The 19760-nt window shown below is 43.8% G+C and overlaps 1 protein-coding gene across 1 annotated transcript in view; it reads left to right on the top strand.

Moving 5' to 3' along the window:
- The window catches only part of chd5 (chromodomain helicase DNA binding protein 5), an 87631-nt gene that overhangs the window by 52381 nt on the left and 15490 nt on the right, over window positions 1-19760 (top strand). The window contains exons 20-30 of the mRNA XM_060852411.1: window positions 1361-1478; window positions 2480-2604; window positions 3970-4198; window positions 6351-6520; window positions 7401-7575; window positions 9161-9247; window positions 9335-9423; window positions 14780-14913; window positions 15655-15799; window positions 18347-18512; window positions 19386-19462. Coding sequence (XP_060708394.1) covers window positions 1361-1478; window positions 2480-2604; window positions 3970-4198; window positions 6351-6520; window positions 7401-7575; window positions 9161-9247; window positions 9335-9423; window positions 14780-14913; window positions 15655-15799; window positions 18347-18512; window positions 19386-19462 — 1515 coding nt within the window. The remainder of the gene's footprint in view (window positions 1-1360; window positions 1479-2479; window positions 2605-3969; window positions 4199-6350; window positions 6521-7400; window positions 7576-9160; window positions 9248-9334; window positions 9424-14779; window positions 14914-15654; window positions 15800-18346; window positions 18513-19385; window positions 19463-19760) is intronic.

Raw genomic sequence — 19760 nt, 5'->3', positions numbered from 1 at the left:
GTAAAGAATCTACCCCTAACATCTGTCCTATACCTACCACCCCTTAATTTAAAGCTATGCCCCCTAGTAATAGCTGACTCCATATGTGGAAAAAGGTTCTCATGGTCAACCCTATCTAAACCCCTAATCATCTTGTACACCTCTATCAAGTCACCCCTAAACCTTCTTTTCTCCAATGAAAACAGCAAACTCAGTCCCACGTTCCCGCTCTTTCCCCATACTCTTTGATCTCTTTAGCCACAAGAATTGGATTAGAAATCTAATTGGATCCAACTCTTCAAAAGGATTCAATGTTTTGGCCTCAACGACCTCGTGGCAGAAATTTCCACAAATTCATCACTCTGTGGGAAAAGGAATATCTCCTCATCTCAGACCTAAATGGCCCATCCCGCACCCCTCACCTCTGACCCTGGCTCTATTCCCCCCCACCCCACCCCCCCCACCTCAAAGTCTTTGGGAATATCCTACCTGGGTGATGGGGAACTGTAGTGGGTTTTCACCTCCCTGGGTAAGGAAGCCCAGGGCACAGCTTCCTCTCCAGTGAACACTCCTGGAGCTGTGTGGATTACCTGAATGTTTTAAGACTGAGATCAGCTTTCTCTTGATGGGACAGTTTGACAGCATACCTTTTCAAATTCCGCACAGACTAAAGCCACATAATCCAAGCTGAAACTGTGAGGGAGCACTGCACTCTTCAATGTGCTGATTTTGGGATTTAAAACCTACCACCTCAGTTCTCAGATTAAAGTACCTTCTGAAAGATGAGAAGGGCAGGTGATCTTGGGTGTCCTTATCAGAGTTTAATTCTCCACCACTGGCTCAAAATGGATTGACTGGTCTTTTAATGCACTGCCATTTTGCGGACACTTGTTATGCAATTGCAAGCTGCTACATTTGCCTACACTGCAACAGTGATTACAATTCAGAAGATTTCAGTGCCTTCAAAAGAGAGTTAAGGACATGGGAGGGATTTGAGCAAAGTAAGTAAATCTAAATTTTAAGACAGAAACAGAAATTGCTGGAAAAGCTCAGCAGGTCTGGCAGCATCTGTGGAGAGAAATCAGAGTTAACGTTTCGGATCCAGTGACACTTGCTCAGAACTGAATTAATTCTGAGGAAGGGTGACTTGACCCGAAACGTTAACTCTTGATTCTTCTTCACAGATGCTGCTAGACCTGCTGAGCTTTTCCAGCAATTTCTGTTTTTTGATTCTGATTTACAGCATCTGCAGTTTTTACTAAATTTTTGAGATGTTGCTGGACGGAAAGCCAGTGTACGTCAAAGAGCACCGCGGAGAGAGCAGAGTTTGATGCAGGTTCGGGTTTCAGTTTTGGGTAAACTTGCTGTTTGTGATTGACAGATGACTAAAATGCTGGATCTACTGGAAGATTTCCTGGAATATGATGGATACAAGTATGAACGGATAGATGGGAGCATCACAGGCAACCAGAGACAAGAGGCTATTGACAGGTTTAATGGTGAGCAGATGTTGGTGGTTTATAGGGAACTTCTACTTCCTTTTTTATGGCTCTTAGAAAAGCAATAATGTACCTTTCATCCAGGAACCTTGTTGAGCAGTCTCCAGGCTTGACGAAGAAAGAACTTTTCTCCACACTGACAGAATAAATGTGACACTAGGGGCAAAGCTGTGACCACCACGTGTCTCGACTCTGTTTATTGTCCTTTTACATTAAGAAAAGATGTCAAGGTTTCAGAGGAAATGCAGAAGGGATTTGTTAATCTGACACCAAAGATGAAAAATTTGAAGTGGGTGGGGAGATGAAAAAATGAGGTCTCATTTTTAAAAAAAAAATAGAAAAATTGAGAGGACATCAGGCAGAACTGTTCCTGTTTATAAAGGGTATTGATGTGTCACACAAGGAAAAATATGTCTGTTATTTGCTCAGTTAGTGAAGAAGTAAGTTTAGAATAATTGTCAGAAGAATGAAAGAAAAGATTAGTTTTTAAATTCAAAGTGTTGTTAAAAAAATTGAAGTCTCAAACTGTAAGAGAAGGGGAGATGAACAATTGTAAAATTGTCTTCAAGGCAGGTACAGTGAAAGGGTTAGGAATGCAACTGAAAGGATAATTTGTGTCAGAGGGCCAGTATGGGCAGTCTGGGCTGATTGGTCATCAGTGGAATCTGAAGCAAATCAGCACCACACAATGTCCTATTAATAGGGCATGTGACTGATAGCAGAAGATTTGTTGTTATTTATTTTAGGTACATGTACAGGAACAGGGGTAGACTAATCAGCTCTGTGTCTGTTCTGCCATTTAGCAAGATAATGGCTGATTTTCATCCGAACTCCAGCTGCCATGCCTCTATATCTTTTAATATTTTTGGTGAGCAAAAATATATTGAAGGTCCTGGAGAAAAGTTTTCGAAAGAACCTCCCTTTTCTCTGTGGCTGTACAGATTCTGAAGGTTTACTGACTGGATGCTCATCCAAATCTTTCTCTTTCTTTATCCTTGCAGCCCCTGGAGCCCAGCAATTCTGTTTCCTTCTCTCCACTCGAGCTGGGGGTCTCGGCATTAACCTGGCTACTGCAGACACTGTTATTATCTATGATTCAGATTGGAACCCCCACAATGATATTCAGGTTAGAATACGCACATTTTCATGAGTCTTCGGAGAAGGACTGTTTGACATCAATTTCTTTCTTTCTGTAAAATCGCTGTGTGGAATTTAATTCTGTGACGTCAGGGTTTACAGCAAACAGAGATTGAGTGTTCAAGCCCAAGTTCAGAAATCCATGCCATCTGTGGATTGATACCAGGTGAAATTACTCTGAAAGCAGCGTAGAATAAATCCAATTGATTCATTGATGCCTTTGATAGAAAGGACCTTAATGTCATTCTTTATTGGCTTATGTGAGATTCCAATCCCACACTCTGTAGTTGGTTAATTCTTAATATTCCTGCAAGTATCACACAGTTAGCAATGGGCAGTCACTGAAGTTTGAAATTCTCATGTCCCCCAGAAGTATTTTTTCTAAACGGTCATTTAGAGCTATCAAGGATCAACTTGGTCTTTTAGCAGGAGTGGCAAGTTTTCCTCCAAGCCATCTGCCATCTTGACTTGGAAATATATCACTGTTCCTTCAGCGTCACCAGGCAAATTTCTGGAATTTCCCTCCCCATCAGCAGTGCGGGTTTACCTACACAAAATGCAATGATTCAGGAAAGCAGCTCACCACACCATCTCCAGGGCGACTGGGGATGGACCATAAATGCTGGCCCAGCCAGTGTGACACCCACATACCGTGACTGAATATAGTGCAAATTAATAGGGTTTTGGCGATGGTATGTATTGATTGATGTGTAATTCAGTTCTAAAACTTAGCAAATAAAAATTTGGTGTCAGTACAAGTGACTATGGAGCCATTGGGCTACTGTTTAACGAAAAACCCAACTGACATCCTTTAGGGAAGGGAGCCTGACTCCAATCCCTTGCCCACGTGTTTAATAATAAATTTCCTGTGAAGGAGCGTTGAAAGCCTATCAGTTATGTGGAAATGCTACCGTTGGTTCAAGAAGAAGGCCCACCACCATTTCCATCCCCGGGAAGCACTATGATTATGAATAAGTGCCAGTGACGCCTAAACCTCGAGAAATTTTTAACATAAAAAAGGAATTCAGTGGTGAAACCTGACATGAGAGAGAAGTTGACCTTCATTGCGCTATACCTGTCAGTGATGAGCGATTGTTTTCTTCCTTTGGTTCCCTAAAGCTTATCGGTGCAGAGGATGTGTGAAACTGAGGTCAGGCACTCCTTCACAGGGAGGCAAACTTGGAGCATTGGATCCCTCTGGGATGCTTTGCCAATATTCCAGAGCCCAGCCTGTTTCAATTGTTTTGGGAAAGTACAGGAAGTGCAAGATGTCTGGGGCAGAGGTGAAGGGGAGAGGCCCCACTGGGGGGATTGTTGAGGAGAGGAGCTAACAAATCGAATGTCTGTCCTTCAGGCCTTCAGCAGAGCTCATCGTATCGGTCAGAACAAAAAGGTGATGATCTATCGCTTTGTGACCAGAGCGTCAGTGGAGGAACGCATAACGCAAGTCGCCAAGAAAAAGATGATGTTGACTCACCTGGTGGTTCGGCCAGGCTTGGGTTCCAAGTCAGGCTCACTTTCCAAACAGGAGTTGGATGATATTCTCAAGTTTGGCACAGAGGAGCTCTTCAAGGATGATGAAGGTGAGAAAGTTAGGGCTGGTCTGATGGGGTGGGTCTGCATGACAGATATGATAGAGCCAGGAAGGACTATAAGGAGAAACATCTCACCCTGCCCCGAATGTTGACAATTTACCACTGATCTTTATTAGGACTTATCTGATGATTTAGTGCAGTTGATATGTAAGAACTGTTGGAGGCCATTTAGCCCCTTGAGTCTGTTTCATGCCATTCAACAAGATCATAGTTCAAGCATGTCTTAATCATCCACCTGTAGCTTGGTTCCATATTTTCTTCTTCCTTTGATGAGTAAATATCTACTGACCTTAGGCCATAAATATGTGGCCTGGTATAGTATGGGCCTTTCAAACCTGGATAGTTGTGCTCTGACATGTGATAATTCAGTGATGTTGTACGTGGCAGTGCTAACGACTCTCTGGGCTTGTTTTAGGGATCAAGATTAGCCAGAGATCCATCTACTGTGAACGTAAGTGGAAAGTATATTATCTTTGGGGGAAGAGTAGGATTGGTCTCAATTGTGATGCCTTATGGTTGATTTAACCCACTAGCACTCGCCATGTAGACTCATTTGGAGATGTCAGTGTTGGACTGGGATTTACAAGGTTAAAAACAAACAAACAATCCAGGTCTTTTTCAATATATAATTCCATTACATCCCACTGTAAACATTTGCTATAAATTTTATGTCTTAGAATCGTTTACTCCACAACCACCTGATAAAGGAGCAGTATTCCAAAAGCTAGTGCTTCCAAATAAGCCTATTGGACGATAACCTGGTGTTGTGATTTTTATCCATGTAGACTGTCAGAGACTCAGCAAATCAGTGGCTGAGCATGAGCACTTGTGGGTAGTACCTGAGTCAGAGTCACTGACTTCACTACAGCAGGAGAGAACGCTGGAGGAGAAAATAGCGTTTAAAAAACGAGAGGAACTCTCTTTAGTCTGAGCTCGGTCTGAGTCCAGATTTTAGAATATAAATTGAGGGGATCTCGGAGATTGCTGCTCTTAAAAGAAAACATGGAGTGGGGAGTACAAACAAAGATTGTGAAATTTAAATTGTGAGAAAATGTTAAGGAATTATGATTTAATTTGTTTGGAAATGAAGAGCTTGAGGTGACTCTCTGATGGCTATGAAAGGAACTTAAAGACTGACAAGAACAAGCTGTTCCAGTGTGGTTTTAACTGGGTCACGTAAGGGGAACAGGAAGTCTTAGGCATTTTCTTTTAATTAAATGCAGGTATGTGCTCAGCTGGGTCTGCTTCGTCATGAGACATGATCTTTGTTGTGACCCTAAATTTAAAAAAAAAATCAAATTTGGGAAGAGTCACAGAAAGGGACATGAACAGAAAAGCATCCACAAGTTGTGCCCATAGCTGAGGGAGACGTTTAGTTACCCTTTTGGCTTTGAGTGGAGCAGTCCTGTGAAGTCCTTTGGAATGGGATGGCTGTGCTGAAAGGTGCTCCCGAGTATGAAAAGATATATAATGAACTAGGTTACCTTTCAATGAAAAATTAGTGTTAGTCCCAGATTATGTGTGTTGGGATAAAACACTGAAGGGGTTACTTAAAGTTGAGTCCATATACTCAGGTATGTGATTTCCAGAAAAAAGCTATTTACAGTTTCAGTCTAAAAGTTAAACATTTAAAAAATAACTTAACTACTGAAGCGTTAGATAACGGTATGAAAATTTTAAGTGGTGTTTCGGGTACTGCACCAATGATGTGCTTTGGCTACTATACAAATGCTGTTTCATTTATTTAATTTTGTAAAGGAATGTTTTAGGATTATACTTCTGTGTTTAAAAATCTTTGAAGTTGTATTCTTAGTAGTTTTGATTATTATTTTATCTTCATTTCTTTTGTACAAACTTCTGTTTTTATTGTGAAAGCAATATCTGTAGCATTGTGTGCTTAATTAGCAATGAGACACCATTCCTCAAAATCAAAACAAATAAAAATCTGATCTCTTGAGCCAGGTTTCAGTGTGGGATCTGACTTGCCTATTGTTAGCCTCTGCTGGGATGGTAAATGATTAAGAATATTGCAGTGACGAAAATGATGTTAGGAGAGATCTGTCGGTTTGTAACCTGGCCATTCAAAGAAGCTCGACACCAAGAGAAGACAAAGTATTGATTGTTGCTCTTTACCTTGCAGCTGAGAAGGAAGCTGAGGAGATGAGGATGATACACTATGATGACCGTGCCATTTCCAAACTGCTGGACCGTAATCAGAATGCCACGGATGATGCTGACATTCAGAACATGAACGAGTATCTCAGCTCCTTTAAAGTTGCTCAGTACGTGGTGCGGGAGGAAGATGAGCAGGTGACAATTTTCCTTCAACACTCCTGAAGCCATGAGAGTTCTGTGGAGTCGGAGCAAGCAGCTGAGTTCAACAGGGTCTGGAAAGCCCTCTGGGATAGGGAAAGTTTCTTTATAAATTCCCAACAGTACAGCACTATCAGTCTAATGGGGAGCAAGGTTACTAGAGCTGGAGCATCAGCTTCTAGAATTTATCCCAATTCTTATGGCTCTACCTGTTGCTTGGTGTGAACGGTGCTGAAGGATTAGAGATTGAGAAGAATAAAGGAAAAGAAAGCAGAGATAGTTTGGAGAGGAGTGGGTAGAATTCATGACGAAGGATGGTCTAGTTTATAAGTAACACTTGCTTTCCAGTTACTGGGGCTGTTAACATGGGTGTGGATCACAAAACTTCCCAAGTGGCTATAGACCAAGTAATGTTATTTGAAGGCTCTCTACAGCGCTAAGGTTGGGGGAGGTGAGTGAGAGACCGGCTGCATTTAACTGTGGCATGACCTGGACCCTCAGGAAATACACTGAATTGCTAGTTTAGGTTTGGTACGATTGGTTCAGGGCTTTTCCCTTGAACGTCAGAGGCTGAGGGGTGACCTAGAGATTGTTTGAAGTTCAGTAACTCTTAATGTAAGACTCGTTAACTTTAGTGTAACAAGATTTTACTTTGTAACATCCTGACAAAAACATTTCCTCGACCCTTATTTGCTTTCCCCGGAGATGCACTTCAGGAAAGAGCCTCTCCGTTACGTCTGACTCAAGTTCCAAATGCAGTTAGTAACCACCTGAATTAGCAGGCGGCATTTACTTATATTGTAGGTTCTGTTTTCAATTCTTGTGGATAATTTCCTTTGAGTGCGGCTGATGTTTTGAATGGTCTTGAATTGCTCAGGAGGAAGTTGAGAGAGAGATCATTAAACAGGAAGAGAATGTGGACCCTGATTACTGGGAAAAGCTTCTCCGACATCATTATGAACAGCAACAAGAGGATCTGGCCAGGAACCTGGGCAAAGGCAAACGCATTCGTAAACAAGTCAACTACAACGATGCTTCCCAAGAGGATCAAGGTACTTACCTTCACAAAAACATGTCAGAGAAATGGGGGATGGGATTGTCTGGGTTTGAAACCAGTTTGTTTCCTTGACTTTTTGTGAGTTCCTTCCCTTCCCTTCCCTTCTGTAGCTGGTTCAATGTTCAGCTTCTTGCTCCACCATGACTGTCGGACTAAAGATTTGTGAAGTTGTTCTGTAGCCCCACCTCCCTGGCAGGGCTGGTGGGGTGAGTTTGTGTTTGTTAGATCATGCCGTTGGAAATGTGGAAATCTACTCCTTTCTTTCCTTGAAACTTTTGCCACTTCTGGGTGTGAATTCCTTGGTATTGGGGCCCGAACCTGTTGAGCGGCACAACCTTGTTCCAGGAGAGCTACCTGGGAAAAGGGCTCGGTTTGGTTCCCTTCCTGGGCATAGCCGGGTGTGTTGGTGTGACCTGTGTTGCCTGCTTGCCTGTGTGAGTTCAGCCATTTGTTAGAAGCTAAGGACCAAATGTGTTGGCTGGGCTAGTTGAGCTCCTCACTGCTTGAACGTTCTGGCTGCCCAACCATTGTCAAGGTCTCAGCTGCTTCACGGATAATTCCTCATCTTCCAGTAGGATTGGGATCAGAGCTCCTTTTAAGACCAGCAAAGTAAAAAGACAAAACAAAATATGTTTGCAATGTGTATGCACCATCGCTCTGCACATGTGCAACAGGGTCAGGGGATGTCAATCAGGCTGATACCTGGTTTACCCAATGGGTGGAGAAAGCTGAATTTGAGAAAAGCTGACACTGCCAGATTAAAAGGCACTGATTTAAAAACTACATCAAGGCTCTGGAATGAGTGGACCAAGTGTGATTTGCTGCAATTATTTGAGTAGATGTTGGGAGACATTCAACAGACAGTTTCTCAACTTACAAAATGAAGGGTGGGCATAAGACAATTTGTCAATTTTGTCAATGGATCACATTCTAATCGGTGTCCGGTATCATGGTTCAAGCTGCTGCAATCGAGTGACTTGAGCCCATAATCCATGCTGACACTGAATGTAATACTGAGGGAGTGCTGGACTGTCAGCAGTGATATCTTCCTGATGATTGTAAATCAAGGTCCTTTCTATGCTCTCAGGTAGGCTTAGAAGATCCCATGACACATTGTCAACAAATAATAGAACTTCTTCCCTGTTGTGTTCTGGCCCATATACATCTCTCAAACAACATCAATGAAACAGACATTACTGTTGTTATCCTATTGCTGTCTCTGGGATCTTAGTGTGTGCAAATTGCTACATTACAGGCATGAGTACACTTCACAAAGTGGTTCTGCAGCATTTTGGAACATTCCAGTGTCATGGAAATATATTGAATAAATGCCAATTCTTCTCATTTGTGGTCACTAGGTCAAAGTGTAATTTGCCAAAGGTTTTTAAATCCTGACTTAGCTTTAGTTGTATTTTACCTCAGTTGGTTATGTGGCTGTAGGCAAGAGGTGCTGGGTGCCCATGACGCTCAGTTGCACTGTGTTGGTATAGGACAGACTTGATGGGCCGATTTGGCTTTTGCCCATACTCCCTTTTTGTGTGTTCCTACTCCTACCCGTCGTCCTGATCTGTCTTTTCCAGAGTGGCAAGATGACCTTTCGGACAATCAGTCTGAGTACTCTGTAGGGTCAGAAGATGAGGATGAAGACTTTGAGGAGAAGCCTGAAGGTGAGGCTCCTTTCTCATTCGGGGCTGTATTGGAATTGAGAGCTGTGTTGGTCCAGAACACTCAATCCTGAATGTTGTCTTTTCCAGCTGGGAGGAGACAATCACGGAGACAGCTTAAATCCGAAAGAGACAAACCCCTCCCACCCTTACTGGCACGGGTTGGTGGGAACATTGAGGTAAAAGTAGTATCCTCAAACTAATTTCATTGTGATCTTTTGAATACCACTAGACAAGGTTAGGTGCGGAGCAAAGTTCCCTCTACAATGTTTCTGAAAACTCCAGGTACAGCACAGGATTAGATGGAGTAAAGTATTACTGTCTTTTAAACTGAGAGTAAAGCTCTGTTTACTCCTTTTAAACTGAATTTGGAATGCCCTCTACTCTGTTGGACTAGAAGTAAACAAAGTAAAGTGTCCTCGACACTGTCTCAATAAAACACTCCTGGGACAGGGATAGCATGGGGTTAAATACAGGGTAAAGCTCTCCCAACAATGTCCCTGTCAAACACTCCCGGGACAGGTACAGCATAGGGTTAGCAACAGAGTAAAGCTACCTCTACATTGACGCCAGCAAACACACATTGGATCTGTTGCAAATCCCTGATCTTTATCTTTAAATAGGTTTTTTTTGAGGAGGTGGGGAAGATCATCAAGGGACATAGAGCTAAGGTGGCTGAGTGATGGAATAGGTCTGATGGGTTGAATAATCTCTTTCTATTCCTACTTTTTGGATGTTTCCTTTGCCTGTTTATTGGGCTGTTTGCAGACCAGAAAGAAGAGCAAATCTTTTTACCTTTTCACACCAAAAAGGCGCTCTCAGTTTACATTTAAATTTTACTCCTCTCGGTCAGAGTGAGAACAAACACAGGAGATCAGAGGGAGTGTACCATATTGCACTGACCCCAACATTCTGTCGTTGTAGCTGATCTCAAGCTCCATTATCCCACTTAATTCCCTGAAGAACAGGTATCTGACTATCCTAGCTTTAAATTTATTAAATGATGGAGATTCCACAATCCTCTGGGACAGAGAATTCCAAAGATTCACAGCCCTTTGAGAGAAGAAATTTCTCTCCTCCTCAATCCTGTGATTGGCCCCTTACCCTGAGACCAGAGCCCTGTATTTTAGATTCCCTCAGCAAAGGAAACGATCTCAGTATCTATCCTGTTGAGGCTTTGCAGAATCCTGTATGTGTCAGTGAGATCACCACTCCTGCTTCTAAAATCCAGAGAATAAAGATCTAGTTTGCTCGGTGTCTCGTCATAGGGCAATCCCCTCATCCCAGGGGCTAGTTTAGTTAACCTTTGTACTGCTTCCAATGCAAGTGTATCTTTTAAATGCAAAGAGACAACTGCACACAATATTCCAAATGAGGTCTGACCAAAACTGTACAATTGTGATGAGTTTTGTTTTCTCCCTTTCCTCTAATCCCCTTGCAGCTTACCACCTGCCTCCCTAATTGCTTACTGAGCTGCCTTTCTATAATCCTTGCATCAGCGCAGCGACGGTTCTTCGAACATCAATATTTACAAGTTTCACACTACTTTGAAAAACGATTCTGCTTTTCTATTCCAAGTCACTAAGCGGAATGATTTCCAGAGCCCAGGTGTTACCCCAGCCGTTGCTTTGTGGTCCACTCTCTAACCTGTCTCTACCTTTTTGCAACCTCTTTCGTCCTCCCTAAAGATTTACTTTTTCATCTAGCTTTATATCATCAGCCAACTTTGACACACTGCATACAGATTATAAATAACTGAGGCCCCAGCACTGATCTTCATGGCACTCCACCACTCTCTACCTGCCAGCTTGAAAATGGCCTCTTTGTGAATCAATCCTCAAGCTATCGTAATATATTACTCCCAATTCTTGTCTGTTGACACTTATGCGGCATACTGAATACCTTTTGGAAAGCTGGATATACTACATCAACTGGTTTCCTTTATCTGTCGTACCAGTTTCGTCCTCAACAACTGCAATAAACTTGTCCATCAGGATTTTCCTTTCGTAAGGCAATTTTGACTTGTTTTCCAATGATGTTGTGTTTCTCTCGGCATTGTTCCTATGGAGGTGGTTGGTCACATAACGACTCCTATCACAGACTGGCAGATAGATATTAAAACATAAGTTAAAATCCAGTTAACAAAAACGGCAAAACTGTAATCTTAAAAACCCAACTAGTTCATTCATGTCCTTTAGGGAATGAACCCGCCAGCCACTGCTCTACTCCACCTGCTCTGACCATACGGGGCTCCACTTCCACAGAATGTTGCTAACAACTGTTCAGCTGCCTGGGCTTTATTCTTCCTTTTCAGTTTTCCTAACAATCTGGAGTGGATGGAGAAAGATTGATGGCTCAAGGGAGGCAATTTTCTGGAGGATTCCTGGCTTGAGACAGGATCATGTGCGGGTACAGGGCAGTCAAATTCAGAATATTTACTATTTTATTTAAAGCACCAGCTTGGACCATCAGGTCAGCTCCATCATAAGATGCCATGACACTGGATTGGATATACTCCTCCCTCTTTCCATAGCTATTTAAGTCCCTAGGTCCAAAAAAAGACCAAAACAAGAAAACACTTGGTTAAATTCCTCCACCAACCCCTCAGGCAATGGAAACTAGTCTGGGGGTCTTTTTACATTTTACAGGTATCTTCCCCAGAAGAGACCTCCCTTTGAAAGTTGTGCAGGAAAGGTGCACAAGCCAAAGGCAGCCATAAACACATTGTACAAAATGTGACATTGTACCAGGTCATGTTTAACAAGTCCAAGAAACCTAAATGGTCAGGTGTGTTGTCAGCATGAAGTCTTTCCCCCCCACCACCCCATGAATGAGCAGGAGTTTCCTCCCATTAAATATTGGAAAGTCTGAAGCTATTGTCCTCCGTTTCTGACACAGATTCCATTTCCAAGCCACAGACTCCGCCCTGTCCCTGGTAAAATTCTGAAAATTAACCCAAACTCTTCACTACCTTGGTGTCATATTTGTCTCAGTGATGAGCTTTGCTATTTGTCACCTCTGGAGCACCATCTGACCCCACCCTGCTTCAACTCAGTTGCTTCTTGAAAACCGTCTCCCTGTTGTTTGTTATCTCTGTGTAATGAGGCCATCCTAAAATATTTTACCTGTGACCACCAAGTCTCTCTCACCTCTCCACCCTGTCCTCTCAGACCCACATTGTTCTCATCCTTGTTTTGGGAATACTCCAATCTCAACTTTATTTCAGGGCAGTAAGGAGAAGCCAGGGAACTATAGGACTATGAGCCTGATATCACTGCTGGGTAAGTTGTTGGAGATGAGCCGAACGATAGGATTTACGTGCATTTGGAGAGTCAAGGATTGATTACGGATAGTCAGCATGGTTGTATGTTAGAGAAATCATGTCTCTCAAACTTGATTGAGTTTTTTGAGGAAGTAACCAAAAGGATTGATTAGTGCGGAGCAGTATACATTATTTACATGGACTTTAATAAAGCCTTTGACAAGGTTCCACGTGGTAGATTAATTAGTAAAGTTAGATCACATGGTGAGCTTGCCAATTGGATACCAAATTGGCTTGATGGTAGAAGACAGGGTGGTGGTGGAGAGTTGTTTTTCAGACTGGAGGCCTGTGACCAGTGATGTTCCACAGTATTTGGTGCTGGGGCCACCTTTTTTGTTTGTCACTTATAGAAATGGTTTGGGTGAGAATATAGGAGGCATGGTCAGTAAGTTTGCGGATGACACCAGAATAGTGGCCACTGGAGAAGGTAACGATTATAAAGAGATCTTGATCAGTTGGTTTAATGGGCCAAGGAGTGGCAGATGCACTTTAATTTGGATAAATGCGAGATGTTACATTTTGGTAAAATCAGCAAGGGGAGAACTTGCACAATTAACGGTAGGGTCCTGAGTAATGTTTCTGAACAGAGACACCTCGAGGCTCAGGTATATAACTGTTTGGAATTTGCACCACAGCTAAAGAGGATGGTGAAGAAGGCATTTAGCACACTGGCTTTCATTGCTCAGATCTTTGAGTATCGGAGTTGTGACATCATGTTGAGATTGTACAGGACATTGGTGAGGCCTCTGCTGGAGTACTGTGTGCAGTTTTGGTCACCCTGCTATAGAAAGGATGATATTAAATTGGAGAGGGGTCAGAAAAGATTTTCCAGGACTGGAAGGTTTACATTATAAGGAGAGGCTGGATAGGCTGGGACTTTTTTCACTGGAATGTAGGAGGTTGAGGTTATAGATCTTATAGTGGTTTATAAAATATCATGAGGGGTGTAGACAGGTGAATAGCAAGAGTCTTTTCACTAGGGTGGGGATTTCCAAACAAGGGGGCATATTTTTAAGATGAGAGGAGAAAACTTTCAAAAGGACACGAGGGACATGGTTGGTTAGTGTGTGGAATGAACTGCCAAAGGAAGTGGTGGATGCAGGTACAGTTACAACGTTTAAAAGGCATTTGGATAAGTACATGAATGGAAAGGTTTGGGGGGCTATGGGCCACATGAAGGCAAGTGGGACTAATTTAGTTTGGGAACATGGTTAGTGTGGACCGAAGGATTTGTTTCTATGCAGTACGATTCTGTAACTCTACAATTCCTATAACTGGGTTACTCACTGAGGTGCCTGTGCTTTTCTGACTGTGGCCTTTCTATTTTAAATGCTGCACTATTCATGACCATACCTTTAGCAGCACAAACTCTGGAATTCTCTTCCTAAACCCCTCTTCCTTGCCTTCATTCGTTAAAATGCCCCTTAATTCTGCCTCTTTCAACGTGGTTAGCACTGCTGCCTCTCAGCGCCTGAGACCCAGGTTCGATTCCAGCCTCAGGCAACTGTCTGTGTGGAGTTTGCACATTCTCCCCGTGTCTGCGTGGGTTTCCTCCGGGTGCTCTGGTTTCCTCCCACAGTAAAGATGTGCAGGTTAGGTGAATTGGCCATGCTAAATTGCCCGTAGTGTTAGGTAAAGGGGTAAACGTAGGGAATTGGGTCTGGGTGGGTTGCTCTTTGGAAGGTTGGTGTGGACTTGTTGGGCCGAAGGGCCTATTTCCATACTGTAAGTAATCTAATCTAATCAAAGTGTTTGGCTACGTTTCCTACCAGCTCCTTCTGAGATAGCTGTCAAATAATGTTCCCTGGAAGTGTCTAGAGATGTGTTTATGTAGCACCTGCAGCAAAATGAAGCACGTTGTTGTTGTATGATCAGAGGAAAATCCCACAGCCAGTAACAAAAGAGAGCTAGCAAGTGAATCTTGTTGCTGGATTGGTAGGTCTTCTGACTTGGGAATGTTAATGGGATGGACTCCAATGGGGGAAGGCCAATGATGTATATTACTGGTGTGCTCTGTTCGAGTGTCGAGAGCGGAGTGGGAGGGCTGTGGTGGTGGGGGGTGGAGAGGGAAAGGAGATATGGGCAGAAGGAGGGTGGATGGGATGAGGGGACAGGGAGAGACTGGAATGGGTGTTCCAGGATGCAGAATGAGCGAGGATTTCTGTACCTGTGATTTGCCCTCCCAGTGATCTTTAATTCCGTCTGTGTTCTAGGTTCTTGGATTCAATGCTCGCCAACGCAAAGCTTTTGTTAATGCCATCATGCGCTGGGGGATGCCTCCCCAGGATGCCTTCAACTCTCACTGGCTTGTCCGAGATCTCCGGGGCAAGAGTGAGAAGGAGTTCCGGTACGTTTCCTCTAAATACCCTCTCACAAACTGCGTTTCCCCTGTGCTCTCAGCTTCTCTCTTCCTTTTTGTATCTGCTTGCTGATGGATGTCCCTTGGGGTGATGGGGGGCTGATTCCTGGGCCGTTCTGGGATGGGCAGGTGGGTTGTGTGACAGTCTTTGGGCAGATTGATGAGGCTCCTGAGTCTGGGTGTTCAGGAGTCCTGGGCAGTTGAGAGAGTTGGCCCTGACTTCTGGTCTCCGTTGTAGTAGTTACTGATGTGAATTATCCATCCTTGGGTGACACCCGTTGTACAGGCCCTAACCACCACCAACCCCCCCCCCCCCCCGCAATGACTAGGACAAAAATGATCTCCTCATAGAGTCATAGAGATGTACAGCATGGAAACAGACCCTTCGGTTCAACCTGTCCATGCCGACCAGTATCCCAACCCAATCTAATCCCACCTGCCAGCACCTGGCCCATATCCCTCCAAACCCTTCCAAATCATATACCCATCCAGATGCCTTTTAAATGTTGTAATTGTACCAGCCTCTTCCACTTCCTCTGGTAGCTCAGTCCACACATGGGAGGGGTCTCAGTTAGCCTATGCACTGTTTAGCTACTTCACCCTGTTCTCCATGAGGATCAAGCCCTTTAATCATCCAGCTCCCTCAAATTTGAGGAAATGGTTTGGTTTTGTTGTTTGTTGTGACTGTCACCTTGAAGCATTTTGTCTCCTCTTGCTCCCTCCTCCTAGGGCCTATGTGTCCCTGTTTATGAGACACCTGTGTGAACCAGGGGCGGATGGATCCGAGACCTTCGCAGACGGTGTCCCTCGGGAGGGGCTGTCCCGGCAACACGTGCTCACCAGGATAGGCGTGATGTCACTAGTGCGGAAGAAGGTGGGTAGCAGGAATTCCTGTAACTCAACGTTCGATTGGCTTGATTCTGTGGTGCCAGTTCCCCTGTCCTTTTGGCACCTGTCCCAACCATGCCCAGACACAGCACGTTCACAGTGAATGCAGTGAAAGTGTCATGGGAACTTTTATCAGCTTCCCCTCCAAATCGCTCCCCATCCTGACTTCACACTGCAACCATACCCCCTCGGTGAGGGGGAGAACTGCTTTGCTCTGGAGGCATTGATTTCTATGTGGGGTGGGGGCAGGGAAGGGGGAATGTGAGAGGGGAGTGGACAGTGGAGTGAGTGGATAGAGGTAATGAGCAGGGCTGTATGATCTGTCCGATTCTGCTCTGGGATTCTGGCCACTGCCTGACTTTGTGTTTCATCAGGGATTTCCTGGCCTTTTTTATGTTTTGTGGAGGTTTTGGCAAAGGCTGTTTCTAAAGCAGGTACCTCAGTTATTTATTTAGAATATCAGAGATACTAAAAAGAGACTGGCATTTAATAGCACCCTTCACAATCTCGGGATATCCCACAGTTCACTGCAGACAATGAACTATTTTTCCTACTGTACTCGATTAAAAAAGAGAGCCAATTTTTATGGCTCAGCAAGATCCGAGAAACAGCAGTAAGACATAAAACATCTCCTTTGGTGGAATTTGTTGTGGAGTAAATGTTGAAAAGGATATTTGCTGTACAGCAAAGGGTGCTGTTTGATTTTCTACAACAGTAGGTGGTGTGTTTTGAGGTGTAGCCCATGAGATCCTTGTCAAGCCTTCGGCTGTCTTTCACAATAGCAAATTGTTGCAGATGTTGGGAGTCTAGATTAAAAACCGAAAACACTAGATCTGATTAATAATGTTCTTGGTCCTGTTAAACAGAAGGACTCTCACATAGTGGTAGAGTCCCTGCCTCTGGCTCCAGGTTCAAGTCTCACATCAGGATGTGGTGACCATGGATGTCATACCACATTCAAACCATAATTTGTTAACAACATTTCAAGGATATTTACATTGCCTGCTGTGGTAAAGAAAATATTAACTTCATTTAAGAATCAGCGTAGTGAGGCTGCGTCTTGTCACGGGTCTGTAAGAAGGACAGCAAAGTCATGTGACATTATATCACTTCCTGGAACAATGTACTCTCATTTATCTTCTCACGAGCCAGAATTGACCGTTCTACTGTCCAATGCTCAGCAGAATCAGGTGGCTCAGCATTTCCAACATTTCCTGTCTGTCTTCAAATCTTTCAGTGGATTAGAGACTGTGGAAAACCTCAGGAACACTAATAGCTTGTTGAGTAGTAATGTCACCAAGTGAGAGATCTAAGTCGCATCAAGATAAGGCACAAAAGTAAACAGCAATTACACACATTACTGCCAACCAGGAGCATTTATACCTGGGAACATCAACTCAATAGTCTCCATGGACATCAGTGATAAAGGGAATGTGGGATCACGTTGTCATAGAGTCATAGTCATAGAGATGTACAGCATGGAAACAGACCCTTCGGTTCAACCTGTCCATGCCGACCAGTATCCCAACCCAATCTAGTCCCACCTGCCAGCACCTGGCCCATATCCCTCCAAACCCTTCCTATTCATATACCCATCCAAATGCCTCTTAAATGTTGCAATTGTACCAGCCTCCACCACATTCTCTGGCAGCTCATTCCATACACGTACCACCCTCTGTGAAAAAGTTGCCCCTTAGGTCTCTCTTATACCTTTTCCCTCTCACCCTAAACCTATGCCCTCTAGTTCTGGACTCCCTGACCCCAGGGAAAAGATTTTGTCTATTTACCCTATCCATGCCCCTCATAATTTTGTAAACCTCTATAAGGTCACCCCTCAGCCTCTGACGCTCCAGGGAAAACAGCCCCAGCCTGTTCAGCCTCTCCCTGTATCTCAGATCCTCCAATCCTGGCAACATCCTTGTAAACCTTTTCTGAACCCTTTCAAGTTTCACCACATCCTTCCAATAGGAAGGAGACCAGAATTGCACGTAATATCCCAATGTTCTTTTCTATAGAGTACAGACCACGTGAATGAAGAGAAACTGATTAATGGCATCACTTTTGCTGGAAGGCCACGTGCCTTTTGTATTTTTAGGGTCCATTTTGTAGTTGGGAAGGTGAAGATCGGAACGCTTTCTGCTGCTTCTGCACCTTTAAACGTGACAGACAATATTAGGTACAAGAGTTAAAGTCCCTTTACTCTGTCCCTGAACGTTCCCAGAATTAGCCTGATCTACAATAGTGTCCATTGTTTGACAGTTTTTGAGTGAGATTAATTGGGCGGGTTGTGGGTTTTGTTTGGAGGCTCCTGGTGAATGGACTGGTTGGATACTTCCTCCGTCTGTTTCATGTTAACTCCAAATTTCAGGGGAATCACATTTTGAACTGAACTGAATTTGGACCCAGGACCTAGAGGTGAAAGGTCGGTGTTTGACTCCCCCACCCCCATTCTATTACCCTGTTCTGTTGTGTATCTTTTATATCTAGTTTCATTTTTTTCTCCTTATTAAAATTCACTTCCTTTTAAAATCAGGTGCAGGAGTTTGAATACATCAATGGCAGGTACAGCACCCCAGAGATGGTGCCGGAGCACCTGGAACACAAGAAACCTGTTGACAGTATCTCGTCAGATCCCAGTACCCCAGTGGCAGCCAGTCCTGCCTGCCCCCTGCCCAGTACACCAGCCCCAAGTTGCACAGGTAGGTTCCAAAGGGACACGCTCTGCCTTTCTGTAAGTGGCTACAATTGTGCTGAATGTTGGAACAGGCTCAAAGGGCTCAATGACCGCCTCCTCCTCCTGTCTCCAGTATCCTTTGATGCTGCAGTAAGTGTATGATCAGTTGCCACGGGGGTGTTGTGTTGGAATGTGCACCAACCCCAGATCTCGAGGTGAGGTCATCATCACGTGATACGAATGAACTCTCTCAACCTCTCTGTCTTGTTCTTTTGTTTATTTCTTTCTTTTTCCACTCACCCTTTTTTCTTGCGCGATCTCTCTCTCTCTCGCTGTGTCTCTCTCTCGCTGTCTCTCTTGCTTTGCAGTATTTCTACATTACTTAGCTTCCTCTCTTTTATTTCATTCTTTTCAAATCATCAACACCAGGACTGATCTGGCAACGTTGGTTGGATTATCGTTATATTGCTAGGATGGGACTTGAACCCATCACCTCTGTACACCTGAGTAGTCTCCCCACTGAGTTGGAGTTGACACCTCTTTAATGTACTTACAGCATTTCTGTCTGGTCCCCACAGAGAGTAGGGATGTGGAGGGGAGATGCTGTTTTGGTGGTAGGAGGTCAAATGGTGTAACCACGCACCTTCACAGTGCCACCTACCTTGGAGGACTGAAGCATACATTAGATGCAAGTTACCAGGCTGCGTGATCCCACACCTGGTTAAATCACAAAGAAATCCCCCATGTGATCCTTCTTCATCTTTAATCTCAATGTAGTGACTGGGTTTCTGTCACCTGCTTTGTGTCAGGTGTCAGGATGCTGGGGCCATCCTGTTGTGTGGATGTTATAAAAGGTTTACAGATTTGACATGACTGACAAAATTCTCTTCCCTTTCAGAAAAGAATGGCTACCGTGTGGAAGGACTGGACGATAAGGGGAGAGAGCAGGAGGACAAAAGACTCACGGAGAATGAGGTAAGTCTTGAAGATGGAAAGTGATATGAGTAAACTTCTGCCTAAAATTTATGTCAGTGGTTCTTTGTTAGAACCTACAAGTGACGGGCTATCTCAGTAGCCAACTCGATTGGGATCTTCTTATTTTTAATAAATTATTTCACATGACCGTGTAGAACTCAAAAGATACTGGATTTCATTGGCATTAAGCATGCAATGATAACAATTACTGCCAGCAATTACACCCATACATTCATAATTATTCGCTCTGGCAATTGGGGTTACAGGTACAAGAAATAACCAAGGCAACTCATGGAAT

This window comes from Hemiscyllium ocellatum, chromosome 37 (genome assembly GCF_020745735.1).
Source record: "Hemiscyllium ocellatum isolate sHemOce1 chromosome 37, sHemOce1.pat.X.cur, whole genome shotgun sequence".
NCBI classification, from domain to species: Eukaryota; Metazoa; Chordata; class Chondrichthyes; order Orectolobiformes; family Hemiscylliidae; genus Hemiscyllium; species Hemiscyllium ocellatum.
Note: the sequence above shows the minus strand (reverse complement) of the source record. Positions and strands in the feature narration are given on the sequence as shown.